A 20,739-nucleotide genomic window follows, 5' to 3' on the forward strand; every position below is an offset into this window, starting at 1 on the left:
GTTCTTGGTCTCCTTGTCCCCTAGAATAAACCACTGCTTTCTCCATGGGTTTAAGTAGCATTTTCACTCTCTTTTCTAAACTTCAGCTTCTTCTGGAGCATTTCTCACTTTCCACATATAATGGCTCCACATTAAAGACAGAGAGCATTAAATTGATTTGTGGAAAATTAATGGAGCAAGCAGGAATGATGGAGCATTGTGGCTTTTGATAAATTGGCAGTCTGAAGGGGTCAATAACATAAAGCACATTAGTAACTGTAAACACTCAGTGCAGTTTGTTCTTAAAGAACTTCAGTGAACCCACAGAAGAGAATGGACTTGCTCATGAAGAAACACAGGGGAAGATGCACCCCACTGCTATTTAGCAAGGCTGTATCTTGTTACTTAGGCTGCAAATCAGAAGGAGCAATAATGATTCAAGAAGCTTTATACATGACAGGCCACAGAAAGACTTATATGAGTCACAGTCTTATGATGCCCAAACAAGCCAGAATCCTGCCTTTACCTTGAATCCTATTATACTGCATCCTGTCTGACTCAGTTTAAACCTCTTACAACTGTCCTATTTCTGTACCTCCTATTTCGTTCAGTTTGGTTCCCCTCTGTTAGTGCAGTATCTTAAGCAGAGCACTGAAGGCAGAGCAAGCAATTTGGAAGTGAAGGCATGGGCCAGCTTAGTGGTTGATGGTTGTGGGATTTAGAATTCAAGGAAGTACAGATGTAAAGGATTCGTGTCTGTAGCACAGATGCCATTTGAACGTGTTGATGAGACAGGTGTTTAATAGCCACTCGGTGAAGAAAGGCTTTGATCTCCCTCAGCAAATTGATGAGCAGAATGTCTCAGAAACCAGTTACTTTCAGTGCATGCTACTTGGCAATGCTAATCCACCTCCTCCTCATTTTCAGATGTCATTTTAGAGAAATGCTGTCAGCTTCTATGCATGGAGTGCTCTTGCCATTACTGTGTTTTACACGTGCTACAAGCCTTAGATGCTCATAGAAATATTCTCAGTTAGAGCCCAGTTATAGAGCCCAGTTATAGAACCCAGCTATAGATGCCAGCAGTCCTTGACGTGGTATTTCGCAGGCTAGCTCAGTTACTGGAAGCTTCTCTGCTTTACAGACCAGCTTGTCCCCTTTACACCAGGCTGATTACACCTACTCTAGAAAGAGTAATGAAAGGTCTCTCCCCTTCACCTGGTCTGACAACATTTGGAAGATGCCTTTTTGGGCTAGATTTCTGCAGAAATCCAGAGAGCTGTACCCTGAAGAGTGGTGGGGCTAGCACAAGTGAATAGGAGAACGTCACAGGATGGTGAAAAAGCGTTCTCCTGAGCATCTCTCAGTTTGCAAGTGGAAAAGAACTGGCTCAGAGGGCAACATGACTTCAGAACGGGGCACACAGCTACATAGGCAGGTGTGCTCAACTTTGATTGTGGGAAACATCAAGTTTCAGAGATCTTGTTTTTCAAAAGGAAGCCAATGTACGGAGATACAAACCCCCCTGAAGTTTGGATTGCTTAAAGTAGCCTCCTGTATAGACAAGGCCTATATATAAATTCTAAGGGGCTTTTCCTCTTGGATTTGTGTTATGGACAGCATTACAGCAGTTTCATTGGCAGGATTTGAAGTTATTGAGGAAATATGCTAGAAACTGCTTTTTCAAAGCTTTGTTTCATGTTTCTAGGAAACTTTCAAGGACAACTGTGAAGCACTATGACCTTGATGTTTAAGAACTCTTCCACGCTGCTACAATGGCAAACAAAAAAGACAACTGCTTTTCCTCTCTGACATTTCTCACAGTGAACTAGGAACTCAGTTCCATAGTGTCTTCACTAGTAAAGCTCTTGTTAAACTTCTTAATTAGTCCTGTGAAAACAAGCAAGCAAATAAACAAACAAACAAACAGAAAACAGCAAAAGAAAACCCCAATAAAATTCCCCCAACCAACTAACCAAATGCAAACTACACAAGCTGGCTGCAAGAGAGACGTTGCCTAGCCACAAAACACCAGAGCTCGTCATAATTGTCACACAACAGAAACTCTGAAACAAAACCCCAAACTATAAAAGCAAGCATATATAATGTGTGTTACTTACAGTGGATTTCTAGAACCTGCATTGCTATCTGAGGTGTAGAGTTTAGGGACTCATGATCTACTCTGCAACTTACAACTGCACCATCATCATTGCGATCTGCTAGGAAATCCAGCGTGCTGCTGACTGTGAATGTTTTACGATTTTCATCTTCTTCTTTCAAATATTTAACATCTGGAAGAAAGAATAAACAGTTTTCTCTCCAGTAGTTTTTAGGATCAGTATTCCAGCATTAGACACCTCAAAGAGCTATCACACTCGTTGAAAAAACCCACAGCTTTCCTCTGGGTATTGAGCTGTTTAAAACAAACCTAACTGGCCTGCAGTTTTTTCTCAGTTTACTCCTGTTGCCACAACACTAGGTACACACTGAAAAACAAATATGGTTACATGATGCTGCACTCAAACACAAATTCCTTTCATCATTCTCTCTCACATGTTTAGGTTGAAATTTTATATGAGCTTTCTCTGCAGTTCATTCGAAACAATGCATTCTCCTCCTAGCCTCCCTTCCCTTACAGATTCACAGTGTTACTAAACATCACATTTTCTAAGTCCACACTTAGCAACTTTCACAGACATCCAATGCTGGGATATTATTGAAGCCATATGAATGAAACGTTTCATGCATGTAGTCACATTTGTCCTGGGCTTTATTCATGGTTTATTCTGTTGTTTTGCTACAATTATGCTAACTTATGAATTAAGCTAAACCACAGCATAGTTGTCAGTGGTGTCCAACAACTCGAAAGGGAGCATGCCATAGTATTTACTGGCATCTATAGACAAGTCTCAAGAATACTGGAAATAAAATTACTTCAAAGAGACCTTCCATTCACTGCTTCATGTCATGTTAAATTGACCTACTGCTTTTGTGCAAATTCAGTTTAAAATAGGTTTGAGAGTTTTCAGCCCAGATACTGTAAAGCAGGGGGGTTGCCGTCCCTGGAGGTGTTTAAGCCCAGGCTGGACAAGGCTGTGGCCAGCCTGATCTAGTGTGGGGTGTCCCTGCCCATGGCAGGGGGGTTGGAACTAGATGATCCTTGTGGTCCCTTCCAACCCTGGCTGATACTATGATACTACAGCTATGCTTAAGAAGCATTCAATTCAGCTCAAGGTTAAGGCTAAAGTTCAGAAAGCTTTGCTGTAGGACTCACGTATGAGATCAGAACTGAAGATCCATAATACTGACCATTTGCTTGGAAAGTTTAAATGCACAAACTGCAGCATGAGATTGCCTTACTCTAGAATGGCTTTGGTTGGGTCCCAACTACTTTTAATACTTATTGATTTGAATTTATTTCAGTAAAATAGGAAGCTTGTTATATCGATTTGTTATAATGAAAGCTTTGGAAGGTATTTATAGATACACAAACATGGGTATTAAATTACACTGAGATTGCAGATGTTCTCTGTGTCCTAAAAAAGTGAGAGGTTCCAGTTTTACAAATGATAGTAAATCCCCTTAGAGAAGAAGATGACCTAGATACAATTTCCATGAAATATCAATTTTAGAAAGCAAATCCTAAATGGCTTAAGCTATATCTTGTTAGATTTAAAATATCTCTGAAATCAGAAGGTGCTCCTTTGCATTGTCTCCAGATAGAAGATTAAACCAGGTAGTTATACAATTTCCATTTTCCCCCAGGAAAGAATCATTTCTTGCATACAGGCTTTTTTCTGCCGGTTGGCTGCTGAGCTTTAAGGCATTTTAATTTCTGCCACGGCAATTATTGATATTTAGGGATCAGTAGGTGGGAGAAATATTGACCAGTGCTAAAGCAAAGTTATTATAATCAAACAGCAAATGTCTTCACTAACATTTAAAGCAAACACGTGAGATTTTGTTCCCAGAGCCAGGTTTCCAAACTTAATAACAAGTGTTTGTATAGATAGCCTTCTGCTTGTAAATAATGTGTGCATCCCGCTGCCTGCTGACTTCAGGTGGAGGACAGACAGCTCCTGAAAACATCAACTTGAATTGCAGTGAGAGATTGTGGGTGCTTAATCCTTTAGAAAAGCAAAAGCAGTTCATTTCCTAAACGGTTCTAAAGCCTTTCTCTAGACATCTATTGTTTAGAAGAGTTCAACTCCTAATTGCCTCTGTGGAGAGGAGGGTGATGCTATTCTCTAAACCGTTGACATCCTCATCAACAGAAATACTTAGCTTGTCCACATCATCAGCTGTATCTTCTCAGGTATTTCTTCACAGCAAAGGGAAGGCATGATTGCAATATATGCTAACTGACTGTAAGCCCATCCGGCTGTAAGAGCAATGGAGATCAGCTACCAGGTATGTTACTATCTGCTAGCCTTCAGAATATTCCCCTGGGGATTCTAGAGAATTCTGAAATTTGCCTACTGCAACTCATGATTTCATTTATTTTCCTGTTCCTCCTCTCTCTCTCCTAAATACACCCTTGAAAGAAGGTGGAAAACCCAAAGCAGCATTACAGAGGGCATTATTTCTCTAGAAAGCACTAGAATGAAACAGATTAGGGCATGACTGGATAGCAAGTAGCTTTGTAGAGGAGGAAGTTGTGGTCTTCAAGACAGATTGAACATTACGGAACAGTGTGCCCTTAGGGCACTGAAAGCTGAAAATTACCTCTCTGCATTAATAATAGCACACCCAGTAAGTCAAGAGCAGTTATTCTGCTCTTTAGCACTTGCATGGCTCTATCTAGAGTACCATGCACGCTTTTGGGCTTTCTGGCACATCAAAGATATCAACAAATTCCAGTAGGTTCTGCCAGAAGCTGTAAGGATGGTCAGCAGCAGGAACATACAACGTAGCAGGACAGCTTGTACCAGTACCTAACAAAGTTGGGCTTGCTCAGACCGAGGAAGAATAAAACCAGACCAGGCTGCTGCCTTCAAATACCTGTTGCACAGTGATAGAGAAGAAAAAAGCAGACTCCTCTCAGAGGCATACAGCAAAAGCTGAGGGGCAATGAACATAAGCTATATCAAGGCAATTTGGATTACATGTAACATATAATATATACATTTTCATGTCAGAACGAAAATTCTCCACCATTAAGAGCCTTCAAATACTGAAGCATCTAGCCCAAGGAGACAATGGAATCTCTGTCTTTGGAGATATTTCACAATTGAACTGGAGAAGATCTTTAGGATTCTGATGTAAGTTTTTAGGAGAGACTGGGTAATTATGAAATCTAAGGGTGGACTATGGCCCCACGTCCATGGCTCTGATGGGGGCACGTAGGGTAGATTCACAGTAATAGTAACACAGTATATTAGGGGTTGGAAAGGACCTCAAGAGATCATTTGGTCCAACCCCCCAACCAAAGCAGGATCACTCAGGGTAGTCCACACAGGAATGCATCCAGGGGAGGTTTGAAAGTCTCCAGAGAGAGAGTCTCCAGAAGCTCCCTGGGCAGTCTGCTCCAGTGCTCTGTCACCCTCACTGCAAAGGAGTTTCTTCTCACGGTGTGGTGAAATCTTCAAGTTTGAACCCATTATTTATTGTCCAATGGCTGTGCAACACTGAGCTGGGGGCAGACCCCTCACCAGCTGAGACACCACACAGAGATCAGCCCCCGTGAGCAGGCCCAGCCAGAACCCATGGGTGATACTGGAGGAGTCATCAATCATTGCCCTACCTAACCGGGGGGCCAGCAGGCCCCCCGGCCTTTTGTCACCACCACCATCACCCAGTGTGCACCATGGGCACTCACCAGAGACGAGAGGAGGATCCTCAGCCCAGATGGGCTCAGCTTAGGGCTGCTGAGGCTCCTGAGGGGGATTAAAAAGGGGAGTGGGTGGGGAGGTCAAAGTGGCCACACCTGGGGTAGGAGAAGACTCCAACAGAGCCCAGGTGCTCTGAGATTTGATGGTAAAAAGGGGGAAAATGGGGCAGGTGAGGGACTTGAGGGCATCAGGTAATGATAGGACTAGGGGGAATGAAACAAAACTAGAAATGTGTATGCCTTTATTAACTAAGACTAGTTTAGGTCTCATAAGTGTAGATGTTTCATGGTGAAAATCATAACAACATTGTTTCTTGTCAGCTATTTATAAAAGCACATACTGGTAACAACTACAGAGAAACATTCATCTTGCTAATGGATTTGCTGGGGTTTACATGGCATCTGGTTTTGTTTACATTTAAAAACAAGTACTGACATGAAATGGCCTTGTAACCCAAAAAAAGAAATAGTCATTTTTGTTTTATAGGTTTTTCAAGACAAAATGTTCAGTGCCTCTCTGAATCCTTTGTGCATACTGAAAGGACATCAACTAATTCAAAACTTTGTACTCTGTTGCAGCAAAGTCAAGGGTTATGACTTACTTTTAATGCAAATTTTACTCGGGGAAAACAAAAGAAAATGCAATAAAAAATACTGCTGAAACGTAAAAGCTTTACTTGATATTGTTGAAACGTGTAACAAATTTTGTTGAAGAGATATATATATAATATTTTTTACACAGATACCTATTGTTTCCTCCACTATTTTTGCTTTCAGTCATCCTCCAGAATGTTAAACTGCAGATTGCTTTATTAATTTGGTTAATATGTGAGAGACAGAGGACCAAAAGGAAAAGGATGGTACTCAGTGCTTCACACTCTGTATCTCTCATTACAAGCACTTCATCAAGCAGATTCCTTTACCAGATCATTATTCCTTTTTGGAGTAATAGCAATGGAGCTACAATTTTAGAATAGCTTTTTCCCCTTTGGTGAAACTCTGAACTCCAAGCATCATTTATATTCTTTTTCACCATGTATGATACACTATAACACAATTGGATTTACTGGTGCTAGACAGACGAACTCCTAACCTTTAATGTCAGATGCATTAGCATATAATTTCATATCTATTTTCTCAGATTTATCATTTCACCTTTTATAGTGCACAAAGCTAATGTAACTTCTGCTGATGCCACTGCAAACTGGTTAGGTTATTTGATTCCTAACCTTTGTGAAATGGCAATGTGCTCTTCAGAAGACCTAGAAAACTAAACTGAAATGAATGTGCTCGATACTTCCCTCTCATTTCTGTTTGTTTGTTTGTGTTTGGTTTGGTTTGGATTTTTGTTCCTTTTTACACATCTTCTTTCTTCCTTCCCTACCCTTTTGGAACTGTTAAGAAGATCAAACTAGTTGAAGAGTCAAATCACCAAACTGCTTGCTTTGCTTTAATGATATGTCAGCTTAAAGGAAGGCAAAGCTACTACAGCAGATTTTAAATTGTAATTTAAAACAGAACAACTTCTCAGATGTGTTGCCTTGCTCTTAGTCCAACCACATCAGTGGTTCTCCCAAAGTATTGACACTTGTTAGAATGATTTTCACTCTTTGCATATTTGGAATATATATATTCATCCTGTCATACGTTCTGGATGGCAGAATCGATGCATCTACGGTTCTCTGTTGCCTCATTATCTGTCTGTACCACAAGCACTCAAACATCTTTCAAATAATTCCAGCATAAAGTTCCTCTACCCTTCAACATGATTATGATTTTCATTCAAAATCTAAAAGATGCTTCTGGAATGGACTGGGTTACTTGGACAATCGACTGCAGTCTCCTTTATTTGCCCATTTCATATGACAGCTCTGGTTGTGTACGTTGAACTATGGCAGATAGTAATAAAGGAAGATTAATGGATTCTTCAATTAATGCTGTAACTCTGCTTGAGGCAGCTTATTGAACTAATAAATTCACAGTGTCAGACAAATATAAGACAAAGCAGACAAAAGTTGAGGGTTTTTTAATCATTTTTTGAATCATTTAGTCTTACAGCAGAATGCACAGAGGTGACATGAACACATACAAACACCTGAGCAATTTTTATACAGCTGCTCTATGGCAAGCTCTTTAAGTGGCCGTGGTAGATGTGACTAAGCCTTCTGTTATAGAATCACTATCTCAGAATCACAGAATAGCAGGCTGGAAGGGACCTTAAGAATAAGGCACTCTCTCCACCCATCCACCAAAAAGGATCTGAAACTATCCCTGCATTTATGGGAATATGGACTAGAAAAGTAAGCTTTAAATAAAGAACATACAAAGTGAAAAAGAAGAGAGAAAACAAATGCATAACTTTTAGATGAAACTCCTTCCTATCTCACTACATCCTCAAAGGCAAATCCTTGCTTTCAGCTTTGTGTTGAGACACTCAAAAATATGTTGCAGGTACAGAAGTCTTTGTCCAATGCCCCCAGGTCCCTGTGAAGTTCTCTCTGCTTCTCACTGCAGGCTCTCACCATCCTTGCCTCGGCTGCGCATTCCCAGTTTCCCTGCTGACATTCCCTCAATTGCTACATCCTGACTCTTCCTCATCCAATCAGAGTCCCTATAGGAAGAGCAATCTCCTGACTCCTCCAGACAGTTCTGCCTCATCTGGCCACCTCACTTAGAGGTCTGTAACATAAAAGTGGCAACTGACCAAATCAGACATATATCATCTTGGAAAGGCAAGAAGAAATGGAAATGGAAACTATCTGGCATGAGTGGCATGTCTACAATAAAAACAATCTGTAAAACTTTTCTCTATGAAGTGTCACAGCTGAGTTTATTGTGCTGAATAGAGGTCAGGGCAATTCAAAATATCAGCTTTTACCATTTGAAGGGAAAAAAATAAATGGCTATATGACCACACCAGTAACTTGCAAACAACTCTTTATCCACCTGCCATCACCGATTCATTTAACAATGGCATGGCAGAAACTTTACAAATATGAATGAAACATATAAGTCTAAATAATGGGTAAGTCTGACAATGGGACCACATTACTGCAAAGGCCTTTCAAATACCTTTAACTTCCTTGTCGTTCTTGAACCATCTGATATCAGCTGCTGGTTTACTACCAGATGTCTTGCAAGTGAGCTGCATCCTCTCTCCTTCCATAACGGGCGAGGTAAATCCAGTAATTTGTGGCTTCTCAGGAACACCTAAGAAGCAAATAAGAAAAATGTCTCTTGTGGTGCTGCTATGAATATATGACCAACTTAAAGTTCACTTCTTCATGAGCTCTGAATTCTCAAAGCAGAATAATTAGTTCCCTGCCTTGTCAGCAAATCCTCTTTCCTATTGCAAACACACTGCCAATCTGAACTGTGTTTGATTCTAAAGAGCTGAAGAAACCAGAAATTCTGTGCTGCTCTAAGGGAAGCAGACTGCATTTCTAGAACAATCTTACATAACAATATATTCTGTGTGCAGGTCTTCTCTGACTTGTTATCACAAGGTTTAAACAGGTCTGCAGAGCAAACAGGATACCAAAGTATATTTGAAGTACAGCTGTGAGAAAAGAATGTAACCGGGAGCAAGAAGCTGAACTGAGTGAAGTTCAGAACAGATGTTAAGCATGGATTATGAAGAATGTAATATGAAATCCATGGAAAAGGGAAGATGAACATAATTACAGGGGTTCCTTTGTCTTCAGAGTATTCACAATCATAAAAAATAAACATAAAAACAATAGTTGTATTCAGAATTTCACTGGCTACAAAGAACTTTTCCAGCTGAATCCAAGTTCTTTGGAGGAAGTCATATGACCATTACATACTATAGACATAATGTTACATCCCAAATAGTCTCAAGTTCTTCACAGAAAGAGTTACTGGCCGTTGGAATGGGCTGCCTGGGGAGATGGTGGAGTCACCATCACTGGAGGTGTTTAGGAACAGACTGGATGGGGTGCTTGGTGCCATGGTTTAGTTGATTACATAGTGTTGAATGATAGGTTGGACACAATGATCTCTAAGGTCTCTTTCAACCTGGTTAATTCTATTCTATTCTATTCTATTCTATTCTATTCTATTCTATTCTATTCTATTCTATTCTATTCTACTCATTTTTCAATGAACTGTGGAAGAGTGAAAAAAAGAAGAGAGAGAATTGGTGGGAAATCGATCACTCCATATATAAATCCATCTGGCTTCTGAAAAGAGAAGACTAACTTGTTTTAAAGTGATGTTGATGACTCCAGTTTTAAAATCTCTGCAAATGTTGTTGTGATGACTTGAATCTGCAGTGCTTTGGCATATTGGTATTTGTGGCTAGATAAAGGGATCAGTCACAGTAATTGATCCCATGTCCTGTATTGCACAGTTGGGTTTGTTTACATCTCTGTTCCAAAATGACAGATTATGTACATAAACCCCAAACAGCAGTGTCTAAAGCAGAGTACGTTTCTGTAATAAATCTACCTCTCTCTTTCAGGACAGAAAATGGTGTCTGCTATAATACCTTGACACTTAAATCTTCTAATCCATAACACAGCAGTCAATAAAGAGATTATTAGTCCATAAAAGGATAGTTTATCTGATTAAAAGATGTAATACATTTCAAGGGAAAATACACTCTTCGCGGATACAAAACGTTCCAAGAGTTCAAAATGTTACTTTGAGATAGAAAATTACAAACACTAAATGAAATAAGACAGGCATCTGTCTTTTAATCTGCCTTGGAGCTTTCTATCTTGGAAGCTCCGCAGCTAGGGTTGGGAAGATATCATTAAATCATCCCCAGAAATGAAGGCAAAACTGTGACAGGTCAAGTTACTTTGCTTAATAAATATGGGCTAGGGTTTTTTGTCGTTTCCTTCTTGTTGTATTTGAAACCTCTTACTGTATCTTTCTGCCATTTAAAAGGTTGAAGTGGTCTACTTATCTACTGTTGAGATCATGAGGTGACTCTCTACAGAAAAGATTAACTGCAGGTAGTTGTTATTCCAGAACCTTCTTCTTTGAGGCGGTATTTCCATGTCCTTAATGACAAACTTGTGAACATTTTCCTGTGGGAGTCTCACAGGGACTGAAATGGAGACATATTTCTTATCCTATGCACAAACTTAATTCCCTGTCTGGATTAATGTGAGCATTACTGGTGCAGAGGACATCTTACATTAGTTCTATTAAATTCAGCTCTCTGCTGGTATATGTATAGAAATAAAACCAAAAGAAAAAAGAATCAAGTTCAGGGACAGCAAAAGGAGAGGACAATAAAAATCAGCCTCTAAAAATCATAGAGCCTCTTAGGTATGCAGGTGTGTTTGAATGGATTATAGCTGTTTTGGCTGGTTGGGCTACTGACATTCATAGAATATACAAAGCTTTGAGCAGAAACTTTATTTCCAGGGCATCTCTAAAAACTATTGCTGCTCTGTGTCGATCTGTAACCTTTGGGGGAAACAGCAGAGGACAAAGCATAAAGGAAGCGACAAACTCAGTGAAAATAAGCACTTTGTAGACAAAAAATCTCCAAATGAGACATGAAAATGCACAGCTAAGGACAAATGACAGAGCTCTAAAGCCTGTTTTGAGTTCCTGCTTTTTGTTTTTCTCCCCTTTTCTCTGTGCCACACATTGCCAGGAGATGAACGCAGGTATCTTCTTTGCCCTTCTGGTGTCCGGGGTGTAGAGATGATGTCCATTCCAGGGAGCACTCATACTGTGGTGTTTGTGTGCTCCCTAAGTCATTAGCCTGCCACAGTGCAAATAATAAGGGGCATGTCACTTTTCAGCACAGCAATATGAAACAGTAAACTTCAGGGAAACAAGATCAGACATTTATATGCATCTTCTGCCAAGCTTTAGAAAAGTTCATTCTTGCCATAATTTGCCAAAGCCTGAGAAGGTTAACATTTGTTTCGTTACTCTCAGCTATTTATACTCACCCAGAACAGTAAGAAAAGCCTTGGAAGTTTTGACAGGCATAGTAAATAAAGAGCAGGTGTACTGCCCTTCGTCCGACAGAGACACATCGCTGACACTGATACTCAGTTCGTGCCATGAAGCTCGCACCAGCTCAATTCTGTTGTCCCTCAGAGCTGAAAAACAGAAATGTGTGTTATAAGGTAGGAAACATCACATTAACCAAGCATAGTAGGTTACACAGGATATAGGAGTAGCCTGGTGAAATCACACCCTAGACTACAGGGATATGGGCACTTTGGTGTCGAGGGTTGAGGTCTTTATCCATAGCAGCTGGTTGTCTTTGTAGAATAAAGTAGAAGAGTTCAGCAAGTTTCCAAATTGGGTACTGAGTGACTTGCAGTGTTTACAAACCTAGAAATGAAGGCACTTGAGTTACCTTTGATCTTCCTTTGAGACAAACAACATTGCCTTCGATTTCTGCCCCTAACAGCGTTGTTCAATGCTAAAAAATAATATAAATGTGAGTAAATGGTGAGAATCTCCTACCAAAACACAGGTTTGCTGCACAGCCTACCACTGCATAGCTTGCCTGCAGGTTTGGTCACATCCACTACTGCTCATATCAAACTGGAATACCAGATTTCTTGCATGCTGCACAGCTGTTTTTTCTTATGAAGCTATTGAAAGTGATGCATCCACATTCATATATAATACTCTTACAGATTTGAGGAAGTTGATGATATTGGCTTTACTGTTTCAGTTATGACTTAAAAGTCTGATCTTCTGTCAAACAATCCTTTGCGACAAAATGTTGTTTGCATGAAAGCACTCAGGGAAGAGGGGCAGGTAGATTTAATTAGATTAAAAATGTCACTTCAGCTAACATTAAAGCAACAAAGAAAAGGCCTGTATTTAGATTAACCCACATTTGCTACCCAAAAACATTCCCAAACACTCAAGCTTTCTGCAGTAAAATTGTTTTGGGAATCTACCAATATCAATCAAGTCTTTCCCCATCATAGAAATGCTGGTAGCATAAGTAAGCAAACAAGGTAATTCTAAGTGCCTCTGTACTCAGAATATTTTGCTGTATACCTCTAGATTAAAATCTTTGACCTGACAGTCTTTGAATCTTCAGGGAGTCTATTTTTATAGCAAGCCTCTGAAAGTAAAGTGGGACTATTGTAGTTAATGGGAGATGGTTTGATATTGAGCAAAAACTTTGATTTGTGAGAAGCAGCAAGATCACAGAATCACAGAATGTTAGGGGCTGGAAGGGACCTTGAAAGCTCATCTAGTCCAACCCTCCTGCCAGAGCAGCATCACCTATACCAGATCACACAGGAATGCATCCAGATGGGTCTTGAGTATTGCCAGAGAGGGAGACTCCACAACCCCCCTGGGCAGCCTGTTCCATTGTTCCACCACCCTCACAGTGAAAAAGTTCTTCCTTGTGCTCACATGGAACTTCCTGTGCTTCAGCTTCCACCCACTGCCCCTTGTCCTGTCATTGGGCATCACTGAAAAGAGCCTGGCTCCATCCTCTTGGCACTCATTCTTTGCATATTTATAAACATTCATGAGGTCACCTCTCAGTCTCCTCCCCTCCAAGCTAACTAGCCCCAGCTCTCAGTCACTCCTCCTAAGGAAGATGTTCCACTCCTTTAATTGTTTTTGTGGCTCTGCACTGGACTTGTTCTAGTAGCTCCCTGTCCCTCTTGAACTGAGGGCCCCAGAACTGAGCACAATATTCCAGATGAGGCCTCACCACTGTAGAAGGGAGGAGAACCTCTCTCTACCTACTAACCATACCCCTTCTGATACACCCCAGAATGGCATTGACCTTCTTGGCCACAAGAGCACACTGCTGGCTCATGGTCAACCTTCCATCCACTAGGACCCCCAGGGCCTTTTTGCCTTGATTGCTCTCCATCAGGTCAGTCCCCAGACTACACTGCTCCATGGGATTGTTCTTTGCCAGGTACAAGACTCTACACTTGCACTTGCTGAATTCCATTACATTTCTGGCTGAATGGCAGCACAATCTTCAGGTTTGTCAGCCAGTCCACCCAGTTTTGTGTCATCAGCAAATTTGTTAACAGTGCCCTCTGTTCCCTCATCCAGGCTGTTGATGAATGTATTGAATAGTACAGGTCCCAGTACCAACCCCTGAAGGAGTCCAACTAGACTCCATCCCACTGACCATAACTCTCTGACTTCTTTCCTTCAACCAGTTCACAATCTACCTCACTACCTGATCATCCAGACCACACTGCCTCAGATCAGCTTCAAGGATGCTGTGGGAGATGGTGTCAAATGCTTCCCTGAAATCAGCATAAACCACATCCTCTGCCCCACCATCATCTATCCAGCTGGTTATGTCCTCATAAAAAGCTGTCAGGTTGGTCTAATATGATTTCCCTTTTATAAAACCATACTGACTGCTATAAATGACACTCTTGTCCTTGATGAGCCTAAGGACAGCACTGAGGATAGGTTGTTCCAGTACCTTTCTGGGGATGGAGACGTTCAAGTGCCTAATGCTGTCCTCACCCACCTCATTCTAAAGTTCCCAAAGTCTGTTACCATTTGTTTCTCCTAAATGTATATCTTCCAATGATAAACCCAAAGCTTTGCTACTGAATCTAGATGTTTCTGCCCCATTTTGCAAGGCTCTCCAAATGTTGTCAGTACAGGAAGACACAACAAAATAAGCAACTACAAAGAAGATGAAGCAAAAATGTCACTTGAATTTGTTTTCTAAGGCTACCATTCGGGTTTCTTTACAGAGATCTCAAGCTGTATTTACTGGTTATTTAAAGTTGGCCAGCAAAAGCTTGACTTATTCTCTGGGGGGTCTGACAACTCAAAGGTGGCAGCTTAGGTAAACCTAACCCAAGCATTCCATTATCTGCTCCAATGTACACCAAAGTGACTGAGGTTGTGTGTAATGGATGTATACCAGAGATAACTGAGATGTCTTCTGGCCAGCCACAGCAAGAAATAACTGATTAAGTAGAATATAACATTAAATGCATATAATGATGGGAAACAGATGTAACATTAAAGCAAACAAGGAAGCAAAGCAAAAGCCACAAAATGAAGAGCAACATGTATGCCAATATGGTGACATTAGAGCCATGAAAACCAGGCTCAAGAAAACAAGAAGTACATAGAAGCAAAGTGCTACCAAGCCAGAATAGCAGGCAGAGCTGATGGCTGTGGCTTTACTAGTTAGAAGTCCTCATAACAGTGAGGGTGCTGCTATCTTTGAGGGAGTGGGTGGAGAGTTTTCTCAGCTTTTTAATTATAGCAAGATGCAAACTGAGCAGACATAAAAATGGTAGCTCCTTGCACGTCACTGACTTCAAAACATTCAGAATTACTCAGTGATTCCAAATGTCTTCATGATCACCACACCTCTATATATATTGGGGGGCAGCATAGGAAACACACACCAAAAAAACCCAGCACCCTGAAACCCACCAAAGCCCCAAAACCCCTTGGCACTCCATGATGTGAATGCACACTCCATCATTTGAAAATGGTGAGTTTTGTCTCCTTGTAAAGTGAAATGGGTTTTGAAATCATGCAGTATATTGCATCACATCATGTTGTATTTTGCTATCATTATCATTTCCTCTGGTCCCATGATAAAGATTTATGTAGCTGTTGAAATATTTTATTATGGATGGACTGTAGTGAATTCCACTAGAGCATAAATGGTCTAAAGATTATGCCAACAGCACTCTATTGCGATCCCACTGGTGGAAAAAAGCCACAACTGAACTATAAACCACCTGCACCAGCTACGTTCTTACAGTTCCCTTCCCTCATCTCCTCCCCTCCACATCTTTAAACCTTTGTACCACACAGAAACCTCACTTCAGGCAGTTTTCTGGAAAGCTGTAAAAACAACCACTGACCAGGAGCTGAGATCAGATGTTCCATGTTTCATCCTGAAGTTTGCACACTCATTTTTTTGCATGACACAGATATGCCAGAAAAGGTAAATAAGCAGAACATATATTTGACTTCTGGGAAATGCTTCTACGCCAAAACAGTAACAGAGAATACCACCACTGATGTCTCCTTCCTGGACACTTATAGAATAGAATAGAATAGAATAGAATAGAATAGAATAGAATAGAATAGAATAGAATAGAATAGAATAGAATAGACCAGACCAGACCAGACCAGGTTGGAAGAGACCTTCAAGATCATCGAGTCCAACCTATCATCCAACACCACCTAATCAACTAAACCATGGCACCAAGCACCCCATCAAGTCTCCTCTTGAACACCTCCAGTGATGGTGCCTCCACCACCTCCCTGGGCAGCCCATTCCAATGGGCAATCACTCTCTCTGTGTAAAACTTCCTCCTAACCTCCAGCCTAAACCTCCCCTGGTGCAGCTTGAGGCTGTGTCCTCTTGTTCTGGTGCTGCTTGCCTGGGAGAAGAGACCAACCTCTGCCTGTCTACAACCTCCCTTCAGGTAGTTGTAGAGAGTGATAAGGTCACCCCTGAGTATCCTCTTCTCTTCTCTTGTGTTGCAAGCAGGGATAGAAAGCACAAGCTGGAAAGATAAACATAATTGTGTAGTAAATTCCAATATGGCCTAAGTACACATTTCAGTTTTCTGTGATTTCCAGGCACATGTGCTGTACTTACTTTGCAAGTTATGAAATAATTATGCATAAAATATTTGTTCCCAGGCAGACACATTTTATTTATTTTACCTGACATTCTATTTCCCTGTAAAAAAATATTTCCTTTCAGAATGTTTTCTGACACCAAAACAACCAACCTTGGATAATTTGCATAGCATAGGTTCCTATAAGTAAAAATTGCAGCTCCATTAATTAGCAGTGGTTAAAATAAACTGGTCTCCTTGTTAACAATTGCAAAACACAATACAATGATCATACACAGTCACATAGTGAAGTCTTGCAGTAGGAACTATATCACAGAGAAGAAAGAACAGCAGAAATTTACACTGACATGGGAAAAAATGATAACAATATCCACATTTCACCCTAGGCAGAAAAGGCAGTTTGAGAATAGAATAGAATAGAATAGAATAGAATAGAATAGAATAGAATAGAATAGAATAGAATAGAATAGAATAGAATAGAATAGACCAGACCAGACCAGACCAGACCAGACCAGGTTGGAAGAGACCTTCAAGATCGTTGCATCCAACCTATCAACCAATCCAACTCACCTAATCAACTAAACCAATCACCAAACACCCCCTCAAGTCTTCTCCTGAACACCTCCAGTGATGGTGCCTCCACCACCTCCTCGGTGGAGCTGGGCATGCAGTAGCCAGAGACTAGCATCTCTAGTCTGTCCCTCTGAAATGACGTATTAGTACATGCCATGTTGCTGATAGAATAGAGCAGAGCAGAGCAGAGCAGAGCAGGATAGGATAGGATAGGATAGGATAGGATAGGATAGGATAGGATAGGATAGGATAGGATAGGATAGGATAGGATAGGATAGGATAGGATAGGATAGGATAGGATAGGATAGGATAGGATAGGATAGGATAGGATAGGATAGGATAGGATAGGATAGACCAGACCAGGTTGGAAGAGACCTTCAAGATCATCGTGTCCAACCCATCAAACAATCCAACCCACCCAACCAACTAAACCATGCAACCAAGCACCCTATCAAGTCTTCTCCTGAACACCTCCAGTGATGGTGACTCCACCACCTCCTCAGTGGAGCTGGGCATGCAGTAGCCAGAGACAAGCATCTCTAGTCTGTTTCTCTAAAATGACTTACTAGTGTTTTGAGTCATGTATTTGAGTAATGGGGATGAAACAAACAGCAAGGCTCCCAAATCCTCCAGAGTAATTTGCAGCTGTTTTGCACATACTAACTTGACATGTGATGCCATCCCAGGATCACTGGACTAAATTTTCTTCCTCATGGTAGAGCTGTTCCCTCTGCCACGGGAATAATGCAACCATCAGTTGGAACCAGGGAGATTTCTGATGCTGTGTCGGTTGGGCTAAACCCCCAGAAATATAATAGTCATGAAACTGGAACAATCACTCAGATTTTCAGATCCTGGCTCGTTGAATGCAGTATCATCATCAAATCTGAAATACAGTGCCAGAGGTTTAGATTATAGTTCTGGATATGCTTGGCTCTATTTCAGAGGGCCTATTGCTTTGTTCATAATAACCTCAATACAGCAAGGTGTCTGCAGGGATGATATACAGCACCTGCTTACAGTTGTTCACCAAAATCACCACCAGCAGGAAAAGGAAAAAAACAATAAAGAAAAAGGGAAAATAGAAAACTATTACACCACCAAAAATAATCATTATTACTACTACTACTATTATTATTATTACTATTAGGATTACTGTCTTCTAAACCACAATTCTTCCCCAAATATTTCCATTTCTTTTAAAAACACCACGTATTCATTAGTGTGTTGCCCATTTCCACCTGGCACGTAGTTATTCTATTGATGTCCAATCCATCTAGCAGGTACTTACAAACTACCTGAACTCCTAATGCTTTAAAACTTCTCAACTACTTGTGTATGGAAAGAAAACAATCTTTTTCCTTCTTTATTCCCTACTGGTCATGGACTTTCGTGGCTTTCATGGACCAAGGATAGGGTGACATCATGAATAGTTAGTAACCACATATCTTCTAGTTCTACTTCTGTATTTGCTGAGGCCACTTTTACCTCTCACTGGAAAGGAGCCATTGAAATTCTCATTTTTGCTCTTCTTAACTAGCTGGTTGTAATTCTAACAAGAGTCCAAATCTGTCAGAAAGATAGAAAGTCCATATATCAAAAAGATAGATGACATCTTAATCAATCTAGAGTCAAGACAGACCTCACCACTGCGATAGAAACACTACAATTGAGTCTACTTTCACAGCTAATGCTAATGTAGAAGGGAAAACATCTGGTAACACATTAGATGTTGGTATGCAGCCTATTAGACTGGCTGAAGCACTTACTGTTGGAGTCCTCTCATGGTAACATCATTTTTAAGTAAAGTCAGCAGAAATAACAAAAACTAAAGGTCACAATAACATGGACAGATCTTTGGCTAAGTGGCTGTGGAACAGCATTCTGGCCAATTGGCAGATGTGTGAGGATGGTTTTCCCCATTAGGGAAGTGATTAGTAACACAAATGAGTTCAAAGCCACGTTCCAGCGTACATCTTTCACACTTTTGTGTCATTCAGATGCTGGGGGTACTTCAACTTCACTGAATTCTCCAACTCATTCATGTACTTACTGAATAAATTCAAGGCATCCCTGAGTTTCATAGAAGGTGCTAAGTAAGGTTTTTGAAAGGTATAAACAAAATAACAAACCCTTGGAGATTAGTTTGGCTTTCATTCCAGCACATTTCTATTTCTCTTTGAACTGTTCTAAAGTACTTGGCAGTGACAAGGAAGAAACAGCAGGGTCAATAGGGATCTACTTCTTTTACCTCTAACCATGTGGTCATCTTGTGCTTTATGCTCTGGCTTGCAATCTAGCAGTAACAGACTAGGTTGTTTTCAGTTGAGCAATAATTGAGTCGCTTAATTAGAGAAAAATGTTCAATAGCAATCTGCTTTGTCCTGTTTATGTTTTTGCAATGTATTGCATGTTGGGTAATTAATGTAACAAGTACTCCCTTCATTAGAAGAGGTGCTGACAGTCTCACTAACAGTACAGTATCAATATCCATGCAACACTTTATTGTTTCTGAGGGCAAGCTGTATTTAAAGAACACCCTTAGATGCCTGTGAAGAAAAGCTGGAGAGCAAGGTAATTTTTTTTCAGCAAAATGACCACTCTCCATTTCCCGCAGTCTGGATAAAATGAAAGCAGTTTAAGGTGACTCACACCAACTTACCAGCTTGGATACATCTGCTAAGTGAGGTTTCTCCAGCTGTTGCCAACCCACAGAAGAAGGCCATGATGATTATTTGCCTTTCAGGAACAGAATAAATACCATAAACCTTTCCTGCATGCAGATTTTCTGCGCTGAGCACTTTTCTCTCACAACCATTTTCTGTGTTCTCTTCGGTTTCTCTCGATTACAGATGACTCCAGTAACATGGCAATGGGCCACAAGAAGACTTCTAGGGCACTTCAAGTTCTTGTTTCTGGCACTGAAGAGGCACTGCACTTCCATTCTGCTTGTCTTTTGAGAAACTTGAAGACATTCTTATCTGAAAAGCTCTGATGGCTTGTCATGGTAGGGCCAAATGGCGCTAGCACAAACCCAGACAGACCCTCATGTGTCGAGACACGGTCCCCCTCTCTCCCCTTTTAACACTTGTTACAAGTGTTAGAGTTGCCTGAATACTGCACATTCCCATTGTAAACAAGTATTCTAACCCTACATCGAACCTATTGAATATGTTTGGGGCAATATTTCATAATAATAACAGCTTATTAATATTTTTATTAATAGTTACCATATAGTTTCTAAATTAAGGAACTATAATCCTTCACAGGGCTGCCTCACTTTCATATGAGAAATTTAAGTTTCAAATCCTTCCAAAACATACAGTCTTTAAACTATGAAGGTGCTTTGTTGTTTTATCATGGTATCACAGTATCACCAAGGTTGGAAGAGACCTCAAGGATCATCGAATCCAACTTGTCACCACAGACCTCATGACTAGACCATGGCACCAAGTGCCACGTCCAATCCCCTCTTGAAACACCTCCAGGGATGGTGACTCCACCACCTCCCTGGGCAGCACATTCCAATGACAAACAACTCACTTGGTGAAGAACTTTCTCCTCACCTCGAGTCTAAACTTCCCCTGGCACAGCTTGAGGCTGTGTCCCCTTGTTCTGGTGCTGGTTGCCTGGGAGAAGAGACAAAGAGACCAGCCCCTTCCTGGCTACAACCACCTTTCAGGCACTTGGTGCTTTATGGTGCTGGACTAATAATTAACTGTACTTCAAAAAGAAAAAAAGGGAAAGAAAAACGGGGGGGAGAGGCACACTAGTGTGGATGAA

The 20,739-nt window shown here is 40.8% G+C and overlaps 1 protein-coding gene across 4 annotated transcripts in view; it reads right to left on the reverse strand.

Moving 5' to 3' along the window:
• The window catches only part of CADM2 (cell adhesion molecule 2), a 620,606-nt gene that overhangs the window by 112,945 nt on the left and 486,922 nt on the right, over window positions 1–20,739 (reverse strand). For 3 of the 4 annotated variants that reach the window (XM_068144417.1, XM_068144416.1, XM_068144418.1), the window contains 3 exons: window positions 11,749–11,901; window positions 8,882–9,019; window positions 2,100–2,270 (listed from right to left, as the gene is read on the reverse strand). In XM_068144417.1, coding sequence (XP_068000518.1) covers window positions 2,100–2,270; window positions 8,882–9,019; window positions 11,749–11,901 — 462 coding nt within the window. The remainder of the gene's footprint in view (window positions 1–2,099; window positions 2,271–8,881; window positions 9,020–11,748; window positions 11,902–20,739) is intronic. The other variant, XM_068144419.1, reaches the window with a different exon arrangement.

Source organism: Melanerpes formicivorus, unplaced genomic scaffold (assembly GCF_026170545.1).
Source record: "Melanerpes formicivorus ecotype bairdi unplaced genomic scaffold, bMelFor1.0.p_v2 SCAF_11, whole genome shotgun sequence".
Classification (NCBI taxonomy): Eukaryota; Metazoa; Chordata; class Aves; order Piciformes; family Picidae; genus Melanerpes; species Melanerpes formicivorus.